The sequence below is a fragment of the Schistocerca piceifrons genome, chromosome 2 (assembly GCF_021461385.2).
Source record: "Schistocerca piceifrons isolate TAMUIC-IGC-003096 chromosome 2, iqSchPice1.1, whole genome shotgun sequence".
NCBI classification, from domain to species: Eukaryota; Metazoa; Arthropoda; class Insecta; order Orthoptera; family Acrididae; genus Schistocerca; species Schistocerca piceifrons.
Genome location: NC_060139.1, coordinates 847200721 through 847220143, shown reverse-complemented (window position 1 = coordinate 847220143; position 19423 = coordinate 847200721). Strand labels below are relative to the sequence as shown.

Below are 19423 nucleotides of genomic sequence, written 5' to 3'. Positions count from 1 at the left end.
GTTACTCCCCAGACAGCTTAAGAACTGAAAAAGATGATACAGCGGTGAATGCGTTGCAAAATTAGAAAGAAAAGATATTTGAAATCCAAACTGCTTGGAGAATACGTATGAATATTCTGTAGGGACCAAGGTACTGTTTGGTGCATCATGGGGACTTTTATTTTACTTTTAATAAAAAAATACAAATATTCTGCAGGATGTGTTGATAATGGTAAAAGTTGAAAGAAAAAGTAACGAAATGTCAGACTACACGTCCTAAGGACACCTGTTCCATTCCTGGTGACTTCTAGTTTTTTTCATTGGCGCATATCACTTCATTCTCCTGTTCCAAAGTCTTATAACGTGAAAAAACAACATTGTGTTGCAGTTCGGAGTCCACGTTAAACAGAAGGTCCCCAATAACTGGCTGAGTTTGTCGGTTCAAAGGTTGGATGAAGACAACTGCACACGACTCTGCAATAGGACCACGCCTAGGACAACACTGTTGTGAGGCTTACCTTTTTAAAAGCACAGTAACGCACTTAATATTGAGGCAGTTACATACGAGTGGGAAAGGAGAAGACTAATTTGTCTGTTTCTTACTGCGAAAAGAGTCATCTCTCCGGATCCGCGGAGCAGCATCAGCTTGTAGGAGCCGTCCTGCAGCAGGCCCTTTAGGTCCGTGAAGGGCAGCCGCGGCTGGTGGGTGGCCAGCGAGGCGGTAAGGGCGCCGCAGTAGGCCGTGTACACCACCAGCGCAGAGATCGACGCCACCAGCAGGGACACCCGCACGCTGTCGCGAGTTGCCGTGGCACACCCTGAGTGCACCAATTACAGACAAAGTCCCAGCAAAAGCTGTACACCAGCGTCCTAGTTTATCATTGATACAATGTATTTACATCACCCAAACTTGGCTACAGCAGTTAGCTAGCTCAGATCTTGTTGGTAGGAGAAATTTCACCAACAGTGTTTGGCCGAAATGTGGCAAACAGGTGAAGGTGTACAGTTTCTGATCATCAAACTTTCCACCTACGTGCTACATTAAAATACAAACCTCTGTTCATTATCTCATGGGGAGAGGGATTGAGGCATTGTCGAGGATGATCCATATATTGCAAGAGGAATAGGATATGTATCAGCACCCACACATTGGATAGGGATGTTGACTTCTTTGGCAAATTTGGTGCTCTTCGAGACAAATGTGCTTTGTACAGACACCCATCCATTGGACAGGGATGCTAAGGTTCGAGGGTTAGAGAAGCATGTTATGAATGTGCACCCATCCGTCGAATTGGATGCTCAGCTCCGTGGACCATTTGATGCTCTTAGAGAGGTGTTTGCCACGTACTGGCATCCGTCAGTTGGATGCAAAGATCGGTAACCCCATTGGTGCCCTTCGAAAGAAATAGTCTGTATACCAGCGTCCGTCCGTTAGATGGGGACTCTAAGTTTAATCCATTTGGCACTTTTAAAAAGGAATAGTGTATGTTATGGCACCCATACGTCGGTTGGGGACACATAGCTCACTGGACATCTGGTGCTCTTTGAGGAAATTAGCCTATGTAATGGAACCTATCTGTCTGATAGAGATACCAAGCTCGCTGGCGCATTTGGTGCACTGCGAGATCAATTGGCTATATACTGACAGGTATCCGTCAGATCGGGACACTGGTAGCCTATTTGATGCTTTCCAAGAAGAATAAACTATGTTCCACCACCAGAATGTGCCCCTCGTCTTCTCTCTATCGCCAACAATAACATAGTATAACGCTACGGCTCCTCGTGCACAGAGTCATCCAATCTTTACTAAAATGAATGACGTCATCTGGACTGAGGATTTACAGCGTTTTCAGTGAGTTCATGGAACAACCCCTCGAGAGAATAAAGTAAATAGTATGACCTCTGCCCCCTCACTCCCAACAAAGACATGGTAACTTTAAAAAAATGAAATGATCGTATGACAATACTGTCAGGTAAACACCATCTGGTGTTGTTCGGCCGTCTGTGAAAGTCTTTCTATTTGAAGCCACTTTGGCGACTTGTGGGTCGAGGAATACGAGATGAAATGAGTAGGACAATAGATACACCGTTCCCTTATCGAAGAAAATATCCGACCCGGCCGGGAGTAATGTTTTAAAATTCCTAGCTACAAACAGACTCAAACTTACCTGCTAAAATAGCTGTGGATCAGTGTAAGAGAAATTACACTCCTGGCTATTAAGAATGCAACGTTCATGAGAAGGACATGAAATAAATATCAATTGCTATAGAATGTACTGCATGCTTGCACATGCATATAACTGACATTTCATCGCAACTACGCAAAGGAGGTAGGAGTAATGCTATTTACATTCCGTATACAAGGAAACATTACGTAGTAGGTTTTTCATGCAGATATCATATTTCAATGTTGGTTGATTGCTAGAAGACCGTGTTATGCCTCGTGTAAGGAGGAGAAGGGGCTGCCAGCACGTGTCGGAATTCGGTAGCGGCTGGACTGCGGCCCTTCGAGTCTGCAGTTAATCGTCCTGCATTATTGTTGCTTGCGTTGTTTCGGATCCCACAACTGTATGCGAACGAAGAGAGCGACGACGCCTGGAGCACCCCAGAATGTCGGAATAGGAACCACTTTCGCGAATTCTCTTGGAGTGGAAGCGAGAGGCGAGTCGAACGTAGTATACCAAACGGCAACACTGAACATTGGAGTGGTACTGTGTCGTCTTTTCAGACGACTCCCTGTTCTGTGTACTGCATCGAGATGGACAAATCCAAGTCAAGGTTCCGATGAGAACGAATGATGTGAGATTGCATTTGGCTTCGTCATATTGGTTCAGCAGCTGGCATGGAGATCACTCAAGGGTTCCGTGAAACTTAGGTGCTCTTTTTTTTTTAACAACATTCAAGGAAATAGCCTGACAGAAGATTAACAGCCCCACACAAAATTTAAAGAAAAGAATAACCACTAACTATCGCTTTCACTTACTACTTTGTACAGTCGATACAAGTACGATACCTACAGGGAATAGAGCACACGGCAGCCTTGCGAACGGTTGAGGTCAACAGAGACTGTAGCGGGCAATTTAACCTCTACCGCTAACTTTTTACAGTGCACTCACATCCACAGTTGTCCGTATCACTCTGTCTTCTTCAGACTAGTCTGTGGTTTGATGATGCGTGTCCACCACGGATTCCTCTCAATATTTTCATATCATAGGAGCAATCGCACCCTTCGTCCTCTGCTATTTGCTGATCTGACTCCAGTTTCTCCCGCCCCGCCAGCAGTCCGTGTCGGCGGTCGCGGAGACGCTAGTTGGTGTCTGTGATACCGTTGCTGTAAGTTCTCTGTCCGCCCTGGTAACCAGATTGTTTTGTTTGCTGTCATGTCAATGTGGGGAAATATAGACTGGACAGACTGTGTGCACAGTCGAAGATCGCTGCCGGGAACACCAGAGGCATACTCGACTGAAGTATCCCAACAATTCAGTGGTCCCAGAGCACTGTTTGTCCGAGTATCACGCGATGGAGTACCACGATTGCCACAGAATTCCGGGGATATTAGTCGGCTGCACGCCCCCAGGAGCTCAGTTCGTCAGCGCACCTGACGACGGCAACATGTCTGATCGCTGAAACATTGTGCCCGTTGGACACTATGAACCGGCAGTACACGAGTGGACTGTTCGATCAACTAATACGCCCGGAGAAACTGAAGAATCGCGTCATATAGGTTTACGGAGGGGGAGGGTGAAGGGGGAGATGCGTCGCAGCGTGGAGGAATTCGAAAAGCTTCAACACCGAAGATCTGTTTTCTGAGTGCTCTTGCATTTCTGGAGAGATGTCGTGCCCAGCATGTTGTGTCGACCTTTGCAAAAGCCATGCATCACAACAATTCTGCATCAGCTAGGAGAATTAAGAAGCAGACAAATCTTGATTTGATATGTGAAGGCTTGCACTTTACCCATCGATGCATTGACAACAAAAAATGGTTCAAATGGCTCTGAGCACTATGGGACTTAACTTCTGAGGTCATCAGTCCCCTAGAATTAAGAACAACTTAAACCAAACTAATCTAAGGACATCACACACAACCATGCCCGAGGCAGGATTCGAACCTGCGACCGCAACGGTCGCGCGGTTCCAGACTGTAACGCCTAGAACCGCTCGGCCACCACGGCCGGCCATTGACGACAAATCACAGGAATTATTTGTACTACATTTAAAACTGCCCGGTATTTTTAATTCCTGGACCTGGGATTGGATTGATGGTGTTACCTGGCTGGTAGGCAAGTCCGCCCATGGGAAGACCACAGGACGTCAAATATCAAAATTCTCATGCCTCTCTGACAAACCGTCACCGGAAGCCTCGTGCAAGACGATCATTAATCTGTCTGATATCGAGCTGACTGACGATGCGGCTTCGGTTCTGGAGAAGCGACTTAAGTTTTCTCCCACACTAAGATCACACCGATCGTGGAAACCGTCAGCGCATTTGAACAAGTTGTGGCGTGACTACCGCCTGAAGCAGCTGAAGACGTACATCGTGAAACCTGCCGTGCTCTTAGGAGAACTAATCTTAGGAAGTCGAAAATTACCAGAGGTAGGTGTCCTACTTGTTGGTTAAGGCAACGCTGCTGTTGTTCTTTCCCTCTAGGACTACACTGAGAACATGCAGAGCCTGAAATGTCGACTGCTACAGGAAGATCAACGCTGACGTCCCACTCCCCCATAAAAAAGGCGGAGAACATGACCAGGGCTGTTCTCAAGGACGTGGATTTACCACAGGGGGTCGCCAAGAAACTGTTACCTCAAGGACCTGTACCCCAAAGACTTTATAGACTCCCTTAGTTCACAAAAAAGGGGTGCGGTAGCGCTCCATTGTCAGCAACATGAGGCCCCCTACGTATTGGCTGCCAAAATACTTCACGGAAATGTTAAGCCCTTATGTGGGTAAACAGTCTCATGATATCAGCAATTCTGTGGATTTTGCAAAACATCTCAAAAATTTCGGGGTGAAAAATTTTGCCTGGTGGGTTTTGACGTCTTTTTGTTATTCACCAGGGTACATTACGAGAGTCACTCATTGGTCAGAAATTTGACGAAACGACCACCGATCTTTTTAGACATGTCCTGACCTCCACGTATTTTCTGTTGAATGGAGAATACTATGATAAAACGAAAGGAGTCGCAATGGGCAGCCCACTCAAGCCTGTGGTCGCTAGTTTGTGTATGGGGTACTTCGAGTAGGAAGTCCTTGTGTCATCCAAATGGAAACCCACGTGCTTTTTCCGTTATGTGGATAACACGTTCTTTATGTTGCCCCATGTAAGAGACGAACTCCTTGACTTCCTTACACATTTGATCTCCACACATCCCAACATCAAATTCACTATGGAGACCTTAGCAGGAGGAACATTACCATTCCTGGACGTCATGGTCAAGAGAAGTGCTGGCGGCACCTTGGGTCAAGGCGTGTATCGGACGAAAACGCACACTGACCTGTATCTGCTTACACACACCTGCCACCACACTTCGCAGAGAAATGGAGTACTAAAAACACCGATACACATGACGCGCGCAAATTCAGAAGCAAAGTGTCTGCCCCAGGAGCTGGAACAACTCAGAACCGTACTCCGAAAAAAAAACTGATACCCAGAATGGAAGTTTAGGGGCGCTCTCCGCTCCATCACAACAGTACAATCTGTGCAGACGGGCCGGCCGCTGTGGTCGAGCGGTTCTAGGCGCTTCAGTGCGGAACTGCGCTGCTGCTACGGTCACAAGTTTCAGTCCTGCCTCGGTCATGGATGTGTGTGATGTCCTTAGGTTAGTTGTAAGTATAGGGGACTGATGACCTCAGATGTTAAGTCCCACAGTGCTTAGAGCCATTTGAACCATTTGTGCAGACAGAAAAAGTCACGGAGGAAGTCATGGAGAACGAGGCAGTCACTGCCTTTATACCGTACACTGGCGCACTACCGGGAAAAATCGGACGCACAATAAAGAAGCCCAATAAAATACGAGCATTCTTGGGAAGCGTCAAGGCTTACGTGTCAATGTGGGAGGACATATATTGGATGGACAGTGCGTGCATTCGAAGATCGTTCCCGAAAACACCAGAGGCACACTTGACTGATGTATCCCAAGAAGTCAGCAGTCGCAAAGCACTGTTTGTTCGAGAATCGCGCGATGGAGTACAAAAGTACAAGGATCTTGGCACAGACTTCCAAATACTCGGACAGCGTCGTTAGACAGGTCGTAGAAATTCACACCGAGGACGATCTCATCAACCGGGATTACGGTTATAATCATAGCAATGTATGGGATCCAACGCTGAGTTTAGTTTAGGAGAATCTCTGCAAAGAAAACGATCTAGCGAACATGGCGGGCAGAGAACTTACTCAAAGCTATCACAGACGCCGACGTGCTGCCGCGGGTGCGGACTGCGGACGGTGCGCCTCGGGGGCAGGGGACATTAGTCGGCTGTGTGTCCTCAGGAGGTCAGTTCGTCAGCGCACCTGACGATGGCCACATGGCTCATGGCCGAAATATTGTTCGTTGGACACTGTGAACCGGCAGTAGACCCGTGGACTCTTCGATCATTTGTTGATTTGTTGCTTGTTTCCAATACCTGTCTTACCCTGCTGTTTTTACCCACTACAGCCCCCTCTAGTAACGTGGAAGTTACTGTCCGATGCTCTAACATGTGTCCTGTCATCCTGTCCCTTCTCCTTGTCAGTATTTTCCGTATGTTTCTTTCTGCGAAGAACTTCGTCATTACTAAGTTTACCACTGTACTTAATTTGCAACATTGTTCTGTAGCGCCACAGCTCAAACGCTTCGATTCTCTTTTGTTCCAGCTTTTCAACTGTCCGTAATTCACTATCACACAATTCTGTGCTCCAAACAAAGATTCTCAGAAATTTCTTCCTCAAATTAACGCCTATGTTTCATACCAGTCGACTTCTCTTGGACAGGAATGTCCTTTTCCCCTGTGCTAGTCGGACTTTTATGTCCTCCCTACTTCGTCCGTCATGGCTTATTTTGCTTCCAAAACAGAAGAATTCCTTAACATCATATACTTCGTGGTCACCACTGCTGATGTTAAGTTTCACACTTTTCTCAATTCTGCTACGTCGCATTAGTTTTGTCTTTTTGCAGTTTACTCTGAACCCTTATTCTGCACTCATTACTCTGTGCATAACATCCAACAGATTCTAAAATTCTTCTTTATTTTCACTGACGATAGCCAATCTTATCACTGATATCCCTTCACCCAGAATTTTAATCGCACTTTTGTAGATTTCTATTGGCTCTGAGCACTATGGTACTTAATATCTGAGGTCATTAGTCCCCTAGAACTTAGAACTACTTAAACCTAACTAACCTAAGGACATCACACACATCCATGCCCGAGGCAGGATTCGAACCTGCGACCGTAGCGGTCGCTCGGTTCCAGAATGTAGCGCCTAGAACCGCTCGGCTACACCGGCCGGCGTAGGTTTCTGTTATTCATGCGTATTTGTCGGATAAAGTCATGATTGACGACAATGGCTCTTATATGAAATAAACTGTTGATGGTGTACAGAAACCAGCGACAAATTATTTTTCGGTTATTTTATTCAAAAAGTACCGTTACCGTTTAGAACAATTCAACATCTGACGGTTTTTCATGCTTCCGTCAAAACAAATCATACAATGGTTTCCTGGTGAGGTGCCCTAGGGAAAACAATAATTCACAATTACAAACATGTAACCAAAATGATTGCGTTACATATTTGTGTTAGAAGGCAGCTCATGGGGAATGTCCCTCTGGATTTTCATCTAACGAAATACATTCGCAAAGATCTTCGTATTTTCACCATTACATACGTTGGTTTGCATTATAAAGCACTTTCGGTTGGTCAGAAAATGAATTTCCAACGTATGCAACGTATTTTCATTCACAAGATAAATTTTGCAAGTCGTGTGCAGCAAGATAACAGGACCCTGATGGATAACGTATTCGTAGGCAGTGTTCCCGCTGAAACAATTAATGTTTGTCCATTTGTTAATGGATGCCCATGATAATTAATAAAATTAAACAATGCAGCAGCTTACAACCATGAGGCAGCTTCATACAAAGCTGTGAGGTTTATTAATGTGAACAGGATTACGCTAAAAGAGATGGTATGGGATGAGGTACATAGAGAATGAGACGCTAACATCAAAATCAATTTACTCCATAGTGGTTTTGCGCCAACATCAGGAAGCTGTGTTCTAAAACGTTATCCATTAAATCCATTTGCAAAAACAAGTAACTTAGGGATAACTAAGGTAATTAAAATCTCATGTAAGAGAAAAATTTATGCATGACAGAATAAGTGAAGATCTGACATTACTTGCTAACTACAAAAAATACTGTACTGTTTTAAGGAAAGTCATTAAAATATGTAGAATTATGAATGTTCTGACAGAAATAAATAATGTAGATAATAAGATTAAAAGTATATGGGATATTTTCAAACAGGTAACAGGACAGCCAATCAGTCAACAAGATTAAAAGAATGTGGGATATTTTCAAACAGGTAACAGGACAGCCAATCAGTCAATGAGATAATATAACAGTTAAACTAAATAATAAACTAAATATCATTGTTGAGACTGATTATTCACTAGTTGTAAGTACTTGTAACATAACTGCCTAAACGTGTCACCAAAAATAAGATTAAATGGTTCAGTAGAAGAAGAAAGAGAATATATTTAAAATACGATTCCACAAAACTTTAAGCAACTAGAGATAGCACCAACATTCTTCACTGAAATTAACAGAATTATAAGAATTCTAAAAAACGAGAGCTTATATGGTGTTGATGGAATATCAAACAGAATCCTGAAAAGTTATTGTAATGTCCTCTGTGTTGCATCAGCAGAGAAGAGGACATTTCCAGACAGATTAGAATATGCAGTTCTTAAACCGCTTAATCAGATAGGTGATCAGAAAGACTTAAATAATCATCGCTCAGTTTCGTTATAGACTTATATTTCCAAAAGAAGTATTGTACTCAAGAGTAGTTCCACATTTCAGGAGAAACAATTTGCATAGCGTATCACAATTTGCCTTCCCGAAGGGTTGCTTGAGTGAGAATACCATTTATAGACCAAATACTGCAAGCTTTAAATAATAAGGTTTCGCCAGTTGGTATAAGTTGTGAGCTTTCCAAGGCGTTTGATTGTGTAGACCATCTCACACTCTTATAAAAAATTTAAGCATTACGGACTTGACGGCTTTACACACAACTAGTCTGAATTATACTTAAAAAACATACCGCTAAACATTGTGCTGAATAATTTGAACAATGTTGGAAAGGTAGAAAATTGTAGTGACTGGGGAGAAATCACAAAGGGATCCCCATATGTTTCGATTTTTGGTTCCCTCCTATTCCTTATATGTGTGAATGACCTTCCACTTAACATTCAACAAGCAGCATTGACACTTTTTGCAAACAATACTAGTGTTATAAAAAATCCCATTAGAGAAAAACCGGCAGACCAGATTTCTAATCATGTTTCTCAAAGAACTGTTAATTGTTTCTCAGAAGGTGGACCTTTCCTCAATTTTGAAACAATACGCTATACTCAGATCTGTACAACAAATACAGTTGTGACAACAATTGATGTAGGAAATGAGAAAGAGTCAGTAAAAACGGTAGATTGGTCCAAATTTTTGGGTGTGCATATTGTTGAATTCTTGAACTGAAAGAAGCATATTACTGAGCTTCTGAAATAATTAATTTCAGCTGCTTTTGCTCTTCGTTTAATTGCTGGTCTTGGTAACAAGCGGATCAACCTCCTAATATGTTTAGCATATTTCCACTTAACGATAATTTCCTGAGGTGACTCATCTCTTAGAAAGATAGTATCGATTGTGCAAAACCGAGCAATAAGAATAACATGTGGTGTTCATAAGCAGGCGTCATGTAGGTATCTCTTCAATGAGTTATGTATCTCAACTGCACCATCGCATTACATATATTCACTACTGAAATTAATCTCCTGGACAACTCCCTATACAGCATGCAAGAATTTCTGAAAATAAAAACTTAGTTTTAAGTGTCGTTGCATGAATAGTACTACAAATAATGTGGTCATTAATGTTAAACAGGTATACATTACCCATAAACTGAGTAGTCCTACATCATTTCAATAAAAGAATCGTTCAAATGATGTATGAAATACGTAACTAACTGGCTAGGAGGGTACAAATAGTGGGGGAAAAAGTGATCAGTCTGCTCACGAGAGATAGTCGCCCCACGTCTTTAAATTCCATCTTTGCCTTGGAAGGCGGGGGCGTGGTCGGGCTGCCAGGACGTGTAGTGGCGTTCAATGTGTGGCTAGCAGGGCTTCGAGGCACACGGGCCGAAGCTGCTGGGTCGACTTATGAGGCACCGATAGTGGAGGGGAGTGCATGCGAGGAGAAGTTCCTCAACGGGGCTCGGATTACTGGACAGCGGATTTTCAGTCGTTTTATTCCGTGGTCCGCTTGCTGTCAACTGTGCCTCTTTTCTTGATCGGTGACCACGGCAAACCTCTCGTGTCCATACTGACATTTGTGTGTCCGACCATCGCCACAGGACTTATTAAATGGTCAGCAGGTTTTTAAGTACTTGGTGATTTGTAGGCCGCTTAATAATGCACAGTTGTTTGGAGAACTTCTGATGTTGGTGTGGCGGCCAGTTCGTTATCGTTTGGGGTGAAATTGGTGACAGTTAATCCCTCTTACCGGCCGTATCTTTATCTATTTGTTTTTTCCTTAAGAAACTGACTGTTAAACAAGGTGCTCTGCTCAACCTCTCCCTTAAGTGTCTGCACTGTTTAGTCTAATTACAGTGTGTCTTGGCTTTTTAACACTATTATTTGATGGTTATAATTTTTACTGAAGTGTGTTTCTTCCCAAGCTGCATATTTCACGTGAAGAGGTATTCTGTAAATTTGGGTTTCATTGTGGCACTGTAAATTACCCTCTATTACGGGGAGCTTAAGCTGCTGTTTTGGGTGTATTGTTTACTGTATTCCGCTTGGGCAGTGTTTGCTTAAGTTGGGTTTCTTAGCGTCTGTAATGTCCAATTCCGTTGCAGCAGAATTCTTACTTAAATGTAAGGCGTCTCAATGCCTTTTTTGAGTTTCCGTCAAGGGGAGGGAGGGGGGGGGGGTGGAAATCTGTGACGTCGGGGTGACATTGCTCCTCTTCATTCTTACACGCTTGTGAAATTGAAGCCACACATCACATTTGTGGGACAGAGGGAGCTAGTTTCTGTTATTCGGTATTATCTCCCCCTTAAATTATTAAAGTCCCTCTCCTATTTATTAATTTTAAAGTGTTTAAGGCTTGGTTAAATATTTAAAGCATGAAAGTTTTCTCTTAATTGACACACTGTACCTAATTGTTGAATGTTTTTAATTTCACTTGGTTTTCAAATTTTTACAAAGTCTCAGAATTCAACATTTGAGTCTTCTTTTCTTAATTAACGTGATCTGCTTTAATTGTATAATTGTAAGTTCAATAAATTATGTTGACATGTATGGACGTTGCCAATGATGTTAGATCTTACGGCCGAGTACTTCCTTCGAAAGCAAACAGTGGTCTGATTTTAAGTATGCATCTACATCTACATCCATACTCCGCAAGCCACCTGACGGTGTGTGGCGGAGGGTACCTTGAGTACCTCTATCGGTTCTCCCTTCTACTCCAGTCTCGTATTGTTCATGGAAAGAAAGATTGTCGGTATGCCTCTGTGTGGGCTCTGACCCCTCTGATTTTAAGTACTTCACAACAATTCGTTTTACTGAAGCACATTTATATAATCGTAATTTTTTACGCAACATTCAAGTGCAGGCATTGGCATTAATTTCATTGGACTGAATGTACAGTCTGTGGCATGTCGTCAGGTCCCGTACTGTTTGATGCCTAGAAAAATATCAAAACTAATGTAAAAGTCCTTTAAGGGTGGCTCTCACTCTCCAGCGGAGAACTGAGCTGTTTTGAAGCTTTATGGCAGATCAAAAATGTGTTTCGGAACGGAACTCTAACCCAGAACACTGCCTTTCGCAAGTTCGAATGAGAAGGGATAGGTACTGGCGGAGGTAAAGATGTGACGAGAGATCTGTGCCGTATTTAGATAGCTCAGTCTGTAAGCACCTGTCCACGAAAGGCAAAGGTCCCAGGTTCGAATCACGGTCCGGCACACAGTTTTAGTGTTTTAGGAAGCATCAAACCAGCACACTCTCAATTGCCGAGTGAGAATTTATGTTGGAAAAAATCTTTATGTTAAAACCTCACATTGATAATAATGAGCGCAACCACTGCCTAGTTTTTGTTAACGTTTACTGAGTCATATCTGGCCATATCCAGTATTCAACAGTCGTTTGCTGTACCAGCTTGAAATTAGTGCTCTTGCGTGGACAGCGAATACTACAGTCGGGCCTACCGTTGTGGCCGAGCGGGTCTAGCGGCTTCAGTCCAGAACTGCGAGACCGCTACGGTCGCAGGTTCGAATCCTGCCTCGGGCATGGATGTGTGTGATGTCCTTAGGTTAGTTAAGTTTAAGAGGTTCTAAGTTCTAGGGGACTGATGACCTCAGATGTTAAGTCCCATAGTGCTCAGAGCCATTTGAACCATTTGAACTACTGTCGGGTTACAAGTATAGTATCGAGATCAGTGGCCTACTCAGTATATAGCCCAATGTTTTTTCCTCTCCACAATCGTCCTGGTCTCTGGTACACGATCACACAAAACCGTCTGAAACGTAACCTTACCTCAGACAGAAAAGTTTGACAGGAACCTCTGACATGTCTGCAGGACGGTTTTGTGATACTTTAGACTGTCACTAAGGTAAACGAGGAATAGTGGCGTACCTTGCATGCAGAATATTCCGATGACGTGCAGGAAGTCGCTGTAGACACGCCCCCCGTCAAGAGGGTTTCTGCCAGTTTCCGTATATCTCCGGTGCACCCTGAGGACGGCCCAGACGACCAACATTAGGGCAAAGGTGCAGATGCATAGGCGGCCATCGAAGGGGCGCCGGAAACCATCCCACTCGAACTGCTCCTCCTCCGGCTCTCGGATATACAGATGCTCCCTGCAGTTAGACACACCCACTTTCAACGGAACTTCGTAAACGCTTCTTCGTAGAAAATGTCAGTTTTGGAACAACGCAAGGTCCAGCGCAGCCAGCGTAGTTGCCAGATCTACCCCCCGCCACCTACTGGGCCCGGGTAACAATCAGTATCATGCGTCAGACATACAATGCGTGTGATTTCTGAGAAAGCCAAGCCTCATTCCGTACGCGGCTTCGCCAGAATTATGTAATGTAGTTTAAAGATATGATCTTTCGTTCAGTTGTCATCAACATGCACTCGTACACTTACTATAATTCCCGTACAGGGGAGAAAATTAACCAAAAATCGCTAACCTGGTATGCAGCGTTCTTTCAGACATGAATGCATGTCAGAGGGAACATGCACTTCCGTGACTGCAGCCGTTATGAAATACGGGAGATGTATCCTCAGTTGCGAACGTGGGCAACCTCCACCTGTAGAATGGAGTTACGACATTGAAAACTTGTGCCAGACTGGGACTCGAACCTGAATTTTCCAGTTTTCGTGAGTGGTCGCCATTTTTTTTAATTTTCCCTTTTTTTATTGCCATTGTGCAACAAAAACACTAAGAAATTTTAATCATTTAATATTCCTCTACGATAATATACTGTATATTAGGCAGGCTATAAGTAAGAAGAAGAAATCAGAGGTTCACTGAGTTGTTGTTCTATAACAGTGTACTTTTATTATTTATTTGCTTTAGATGTGCACAAAAAATGGAAGAGCCACTCAAGCAAAAGCAAAACACTTTCGGGCACCACAGTGAAATGGAAAGAACAAACTAAAACTGGATCCTGGCGCAAGACTGGCGCACGGGCGGGCGCGTCTTCTCAGCGAGTATATTCGTAATTCCATGTTCCACGTCAGGTTCTGTAACAACAGCAGGATCATGTCATCCTCTCCTGCCCAGTATGCTCCAACTGGGAGTAAGGGGCGGATTGAAGGGTCCGTGAAAACACTGTCCTAATAATTGGCGGATAGCTGACTGTAACGTGAAAGTTTCATCAAAGAGCAATGACACTCCTGTAAGAATGCCCAATAGTCGAGCACACAATTTGTACCGTCTCTATAAAGATAGTAAATTGATAGCCCTCTCATCCACGTCAGAGCATGGGGCTTCATACATGGAAAATACGTATCGACCGGCCAGAGTAACATTTGTAGCTCGATAGCCTGTGGTGCAGTTTGAAGAAAAAAGGCGAGGATCCTCTTTAGGAGCAACCACACGACTGCTGAGGGTCCACACACTAGGCGATGTTCGCCCGTATCCATCAGGCGACACCACGTGTAGAGGCAGGAGCGGTAGGTTGTAGTCCAGTCTATCTTTAAAGACAGGGTTCCAGGAGCCACGCACCACCTTACCAAGATAGCCACAGTGCATGGGGCACCATACCACGGGCCATCGAGCAAAGGGACAGCGACTTTCAATTACATTCGAGGTATGGTTCCTCATTATTAGATGATATACACTGATGAGCCAAACATTATGACTGCCTACTTAAAAGAATGTTGGTGAAGCCTACGATCCCTATGTTCTTTGGTGGGGTGTGGACGTCGAACTTCTTCACCTACTTGTAGTGTCGACAGTACCATGCGAACAGCACATCAGCTTAGCCGAGATGCTCGCTCCCAGATACTAGACCACAACAATCTTGCTTTTGTCAAAGTCGCTTAAGTCAGCGGATTTCCCCATTTTTCTCGCTTATCGTCGCTAGAATGATTCCCTATTCGGCAATGCTCCACTCATTCACCTCTCTCACCGCATCATGTACCTTCAGCGCCACCAGGTTGGGAAGTGGTAGTAACGTCTTGGCTCATCGTTGTATGTCCGTCACCGTTGTTGGTGCTATGGTGTTGGAGAAGTCAGCATACACACAGCTTTAAAATAAAGTAAAAAGATCTTGATACATCAAAGAGGTGGTGTGATGTGTGCAACGACAGTGGGCATTAAGCAGCACGCAGGCGTCGGTGCTTTAGTCAGGAGACTAGTCACATTATTGGAGCAATGTGTCAACAGCTTAACCATTTTGTTACATACAGTGCTGTTGCCTTTACATGGACGTTATCAAGCCCCATTCCACTGTCGCATGTGCGGATAGTGAGAGTGTCATACCGTATCTTGAGGATACATCCAGGGCTGATGAAATAACCAAATGCAGGAAGTAGTGTTGCCATTACAGCCACCGTCAGAAGAATGTGAGGCAGGTGTGATATTGTCGGTGCCATGTGGGTGTCGAGTAAGATGACTTGGTGGGCCATATCCAAAGCTCTTAACAGGTGCCTCCTCAAACCCGCTAAGTATGCCTGTAATTAATAGCAGCTGCGTGGCGGAGATCACTGTTAACAAGAATACACAGTCATTTAATCATGTCCATCGATCACAGGGGCGTTGTACTGCCCTCCTGGAGGCCTCTACCAATGTTCATCGCCTAGACTTGTCCAAGTTCATACAGCTATACACCGCCATCCTGTACATCGTGATCCATTCCAGTGCTGACTTCACCTCATGGCCCAGTCAGGGCAGAAACACCTCATCATTTGCATATGCCCTGCAATGAAATATGTGCCCCAGCAGCGTTATCCCTGACAGAGATCTGCAGATAAGTGGTTCAAGTGCAACTGAATATAAGGTTATTGTGAGTGGGTAGCCTTGATTGACAGATTTTGAAATTGACAGGCGGCTCACCACACATCCACTAACCAGAATTTTCGATGATGCGCCATGGAGAAGTCACAGGATGACACTGATAAAGACCAGGGAGAAAGGCATCACCGCTACAAGGAAATCACGGCCGTTCTGTCAAAAGGCTGGTCAAAGTCCACCCTAATATGGCACCTTGGAGGCGACAAGTTGCTACAGGGGCAGTCACAACATGATAACCACCACGCACCCTCAGCATATTACTAGCTCCTTCAATGGACGCTTTTTCTGTAGAAAGTACTTGCGGCAAGGTGCTCTTAGAGCGTGACACCAGAAGCCTTGCGAAGACCTTGAAATCACTGTTGAGCAAGGTCATCAGACAGTAATGCTCAGTCTCTTGTACCCACTGGCTTGGTGTTTGGGATAATCAAGTCTTTAGCAAAGGAGAGAGTCAGCGGGACAGCAGTAGGTGTCATTAGCTCTTGATACATCGATGTCCATATAATAATCAGAAAATCAAGATAGGCCCAGTAGAAGTCCAAGGGGATACCATCGGAACCATTGCACCATTTCCTGTGGCTTCCTCGGCGTCTGCACGAGTAATTAGCGCCGTAAGATATTCTGCTGCAGGGCTGTCGAGGGTACCCAGTATTGACTGTGACACTTCAGCCAAAGCTGTATCATTGTAACCCCCCTCACGATTAAACCGTCGGTAGTAGTCAACGAACGCTTACACAATTTTCTGCCCATATAGTCAAACGGCGACCATCTGGCATGTCAAGAACGTGGATCATCGTTCACCGTCACTGTTGCCGTTCGCGAAGAATATGCTGCACAGATGGAGGTTCAGCGCAAACCTGATCTTGACATCGTGCTCGCACCACAACACTTTCGAGATGCCACAGCGTATGTGAAATGATCTTCGCCTTGATGCAATGAGCCTCTGCCTCTCAGTCAGGGGATTGTGGGCTTGCCATTTCTCAGAGTAACGTAAGGTAATATTTTGTCATGTGGAGATACCAGAGGAACCTTTCCCTACGATACTGCAGCATCGCAAGCCGTAGTGCCAGTCTGGCGCATCAGAGGCATTATTTCAATGTGGAGGGATATGACAGCAGTCTATCTTCGCTGGTAGTCCATGTGTCTACTATGAATCTGGCTCTCGAAGGTGTGCTACATTCATTTTCCAGCGCGAACGACTTCTCCATATCTCTTGACGACGGAGGGAATCAGTGCAGATGTATGCACTATAATCGCGAAAGGCTATCTTTCTGCGTCCATCGTCGATGATGTGAGATCAGGGGAACCATAAATGCGACCGAGATGACTCGCAGAGTGAATGGCGACGTATGTATATCCTGAACAATCGCCCTGCTCTCTTGCCCAAGTATCTAGAAGACGTAGTTCTTGCTCCAACAGACTGAGGACACGTGGGGTGCTGATTTTTCAGATGAAGCACGCTGTTGAAGTTCCCAGCATGGAGACAGTTGTTGCAGGGTCCCAGGAAGAATAAAAATGCAAGCAGTCGCTCCTCTTGATCGTTTCGGAAGGGGCAGATGTTTACAGACCGAGTACCTTGCGTGGTGGTCACCAACCCTCCGGCCAACGGCAAATACGTTATCTCGTCGACCACCATGCCATCTCGCACCAGTATGGCCATACTGCTACCGGTTTTTTCAGCGGGTGTAATGTACAATGCATAGCCGCAGAAGTCTGGAAAGGTCTCCAAACGAACTTCTCGCATAAGTGCAATGTCCACGTCTGACATTCGTAGCATACGGTGAAGCAATTGAAGCCTCACTTTCGAATCGATAGTGCTGAGTTTGAAGGAACAATCTGGTAGACTTGCTACAGGTTTGCAGGCGTATGGACACTTACTGCAACAGATGAATGCGGTGGTTCGACATCTCCTTCATTGCCCATGCTCCCACCTGTCTAAACTTCATCAGATAGTTAATAATCATCAGCCACCGAGGCCTCGGGCAGCGTCACAACTTCAGTCGCAGGATATTCGTCGTCATCATGTGCCCGCACAGATAGCAAGGGAGGAGCATCGGCCATTAGCATCTCCAATGAGTTCGGCTTTGGCGCTGCCGATGAAGGGGAGCGTTTTTCACCCTGGAGATCATTTTCAGATTGTGCCACTTTTGACATGGACGTATCCAGTATGTGGGCACAGGCTACGTGTTTTCATGGCTTCTATCAGCACATTACCGTCTGGGTGAACTGAAGCATTATCTGCCTGTGACCGTGTCACGTGATCATCAGACTGTGTCCTCCGCCTCCTCCTGAGCTTCTTTGGCGACTGTTGTTTACCTGAATGGACTTCCATGATGGACGAGGCAAACAGTCTCCACCGTCTGGCCAAACGCTGCAACTAGAGGATACACAAGGTGATTCCGTGATGATGTTACAAACTTTCAGGAATGATGGAGACACGTAAATGCATCAATTTGATGTAAGGTACCCTGGTCCGGAAACAACCGAGTCGGAAGTTGTAAGCAAAAATCAGTCTGGTACTTCAGACAGTGGACCACTTCTATTGCAGAAATGACTCAAATGGCTCTGAGCACTATGGGACTTAACATCTGAGGTCAACAGTCCTCTAGAACTGAGAACAACTCAAACCTAACTAACCTAAGGACATCACACACATCCATGCCCGAGGCAGGATTCGAACCTGCGACCGTAGCGGTCGCGCGGTTGCAGACTCAAGCGCCTAGAACCGCTCGACCACATCGGCCGGCTTCTATTGCAGACTCTCTGGTTCCCATATTTTGGGAGGAAGTATTATGGACCAAAACAAGAAAGAAATATCCAATAAACATGGTCTCTAAAAGGCATACCTTAAGAGCTGTGACCACTTGGGCATCTTTGCTACCGTGAAACACATCTCTTCTACTGTAACATTATCACGGAATCAGCCTGTATATGTATATGTATATGTCAGCATGTATATGTTACTTGTTGTTGCTGCCGTTCGTCAGATGGTTAGGAGTCAATGCAGTATACGTTCCACTGCAGTGCATTATTTTGAATGCAGTTTGGCTTCTGTAAAATGCCTTATTCAATCCAGGATAGGCTAGCGCATAGTTGAGGCATATGTTAGTGCTCAGTCATTTAGAAACACGTCAAGCTCGTGTAGGAATATTTCCGAATGCCAGGAAAGAGTAGCATAACCATTTAGTGAAAAAATGACCTTCAACAGGTACAGTTTCAAACACAAGAAATAATAGGTAACCATTCATTAGGATCCAACAGCTGGCGGAAAGAATGGACATCTTCTACTCCACAGGGCATCTTTAAAGTTGAAGATCCAACAGTAAGGCTCAATGGTTTCAGCTTGCCAAGATAACTTGGAGCAGGCTTAACCGTTTCAGATGTGGTGTGGTAAGAAGTGCTTCGATTCTTCATACTGTGACTGTGCAGACGTTTCGCAAACAATGATGCATATAGCAGTGGACTGCCCCCTCCGTGCCTTCCCTGGAAATCTAGTGGATTCGAATCTGGTTACTTCCGAAGTGGTCGATTGGATCAATGGCTTAGATATAAAGATCGAAACTGTATTATTGGTGGACAGACAGACCTGATGTCGTAATTCATATCAGACGACAGGAGGTTACATTTTTCCAGCCATCTTAATTCGGAGAACACCAGGTATTGGATGGCGAGGAA

General features: G+C 44.7%; 1 protein-coding gene across 1 annotated transcript in view; it reads right to left on the bottom strand.

Moving 5' to 3' along the window:
- LOC124775924 (glutamate receptor ionotropic, kainate glr-3-like) overlaps window positions 1-19423 on the bottom strand; it is a 117845-nt gene that overhangs the window by 34833 nt on the left and 63589 nt on the right. Inside the window, exons 6-7 of the mRNA XM_047250769.1 lie at window positions 12865-13088; window positions 583-797 (exon numbers count right to left, since the gene is read on the bottom strand). Coding sequence (XP_047106725.1) covers window positions 583-797; window positions 12865-13088 — 439 coding nt within the window. The remainder of the gene's footprint in view (window positions 1-582; window positions 798-12864; window positions 13089-19423) is intronic.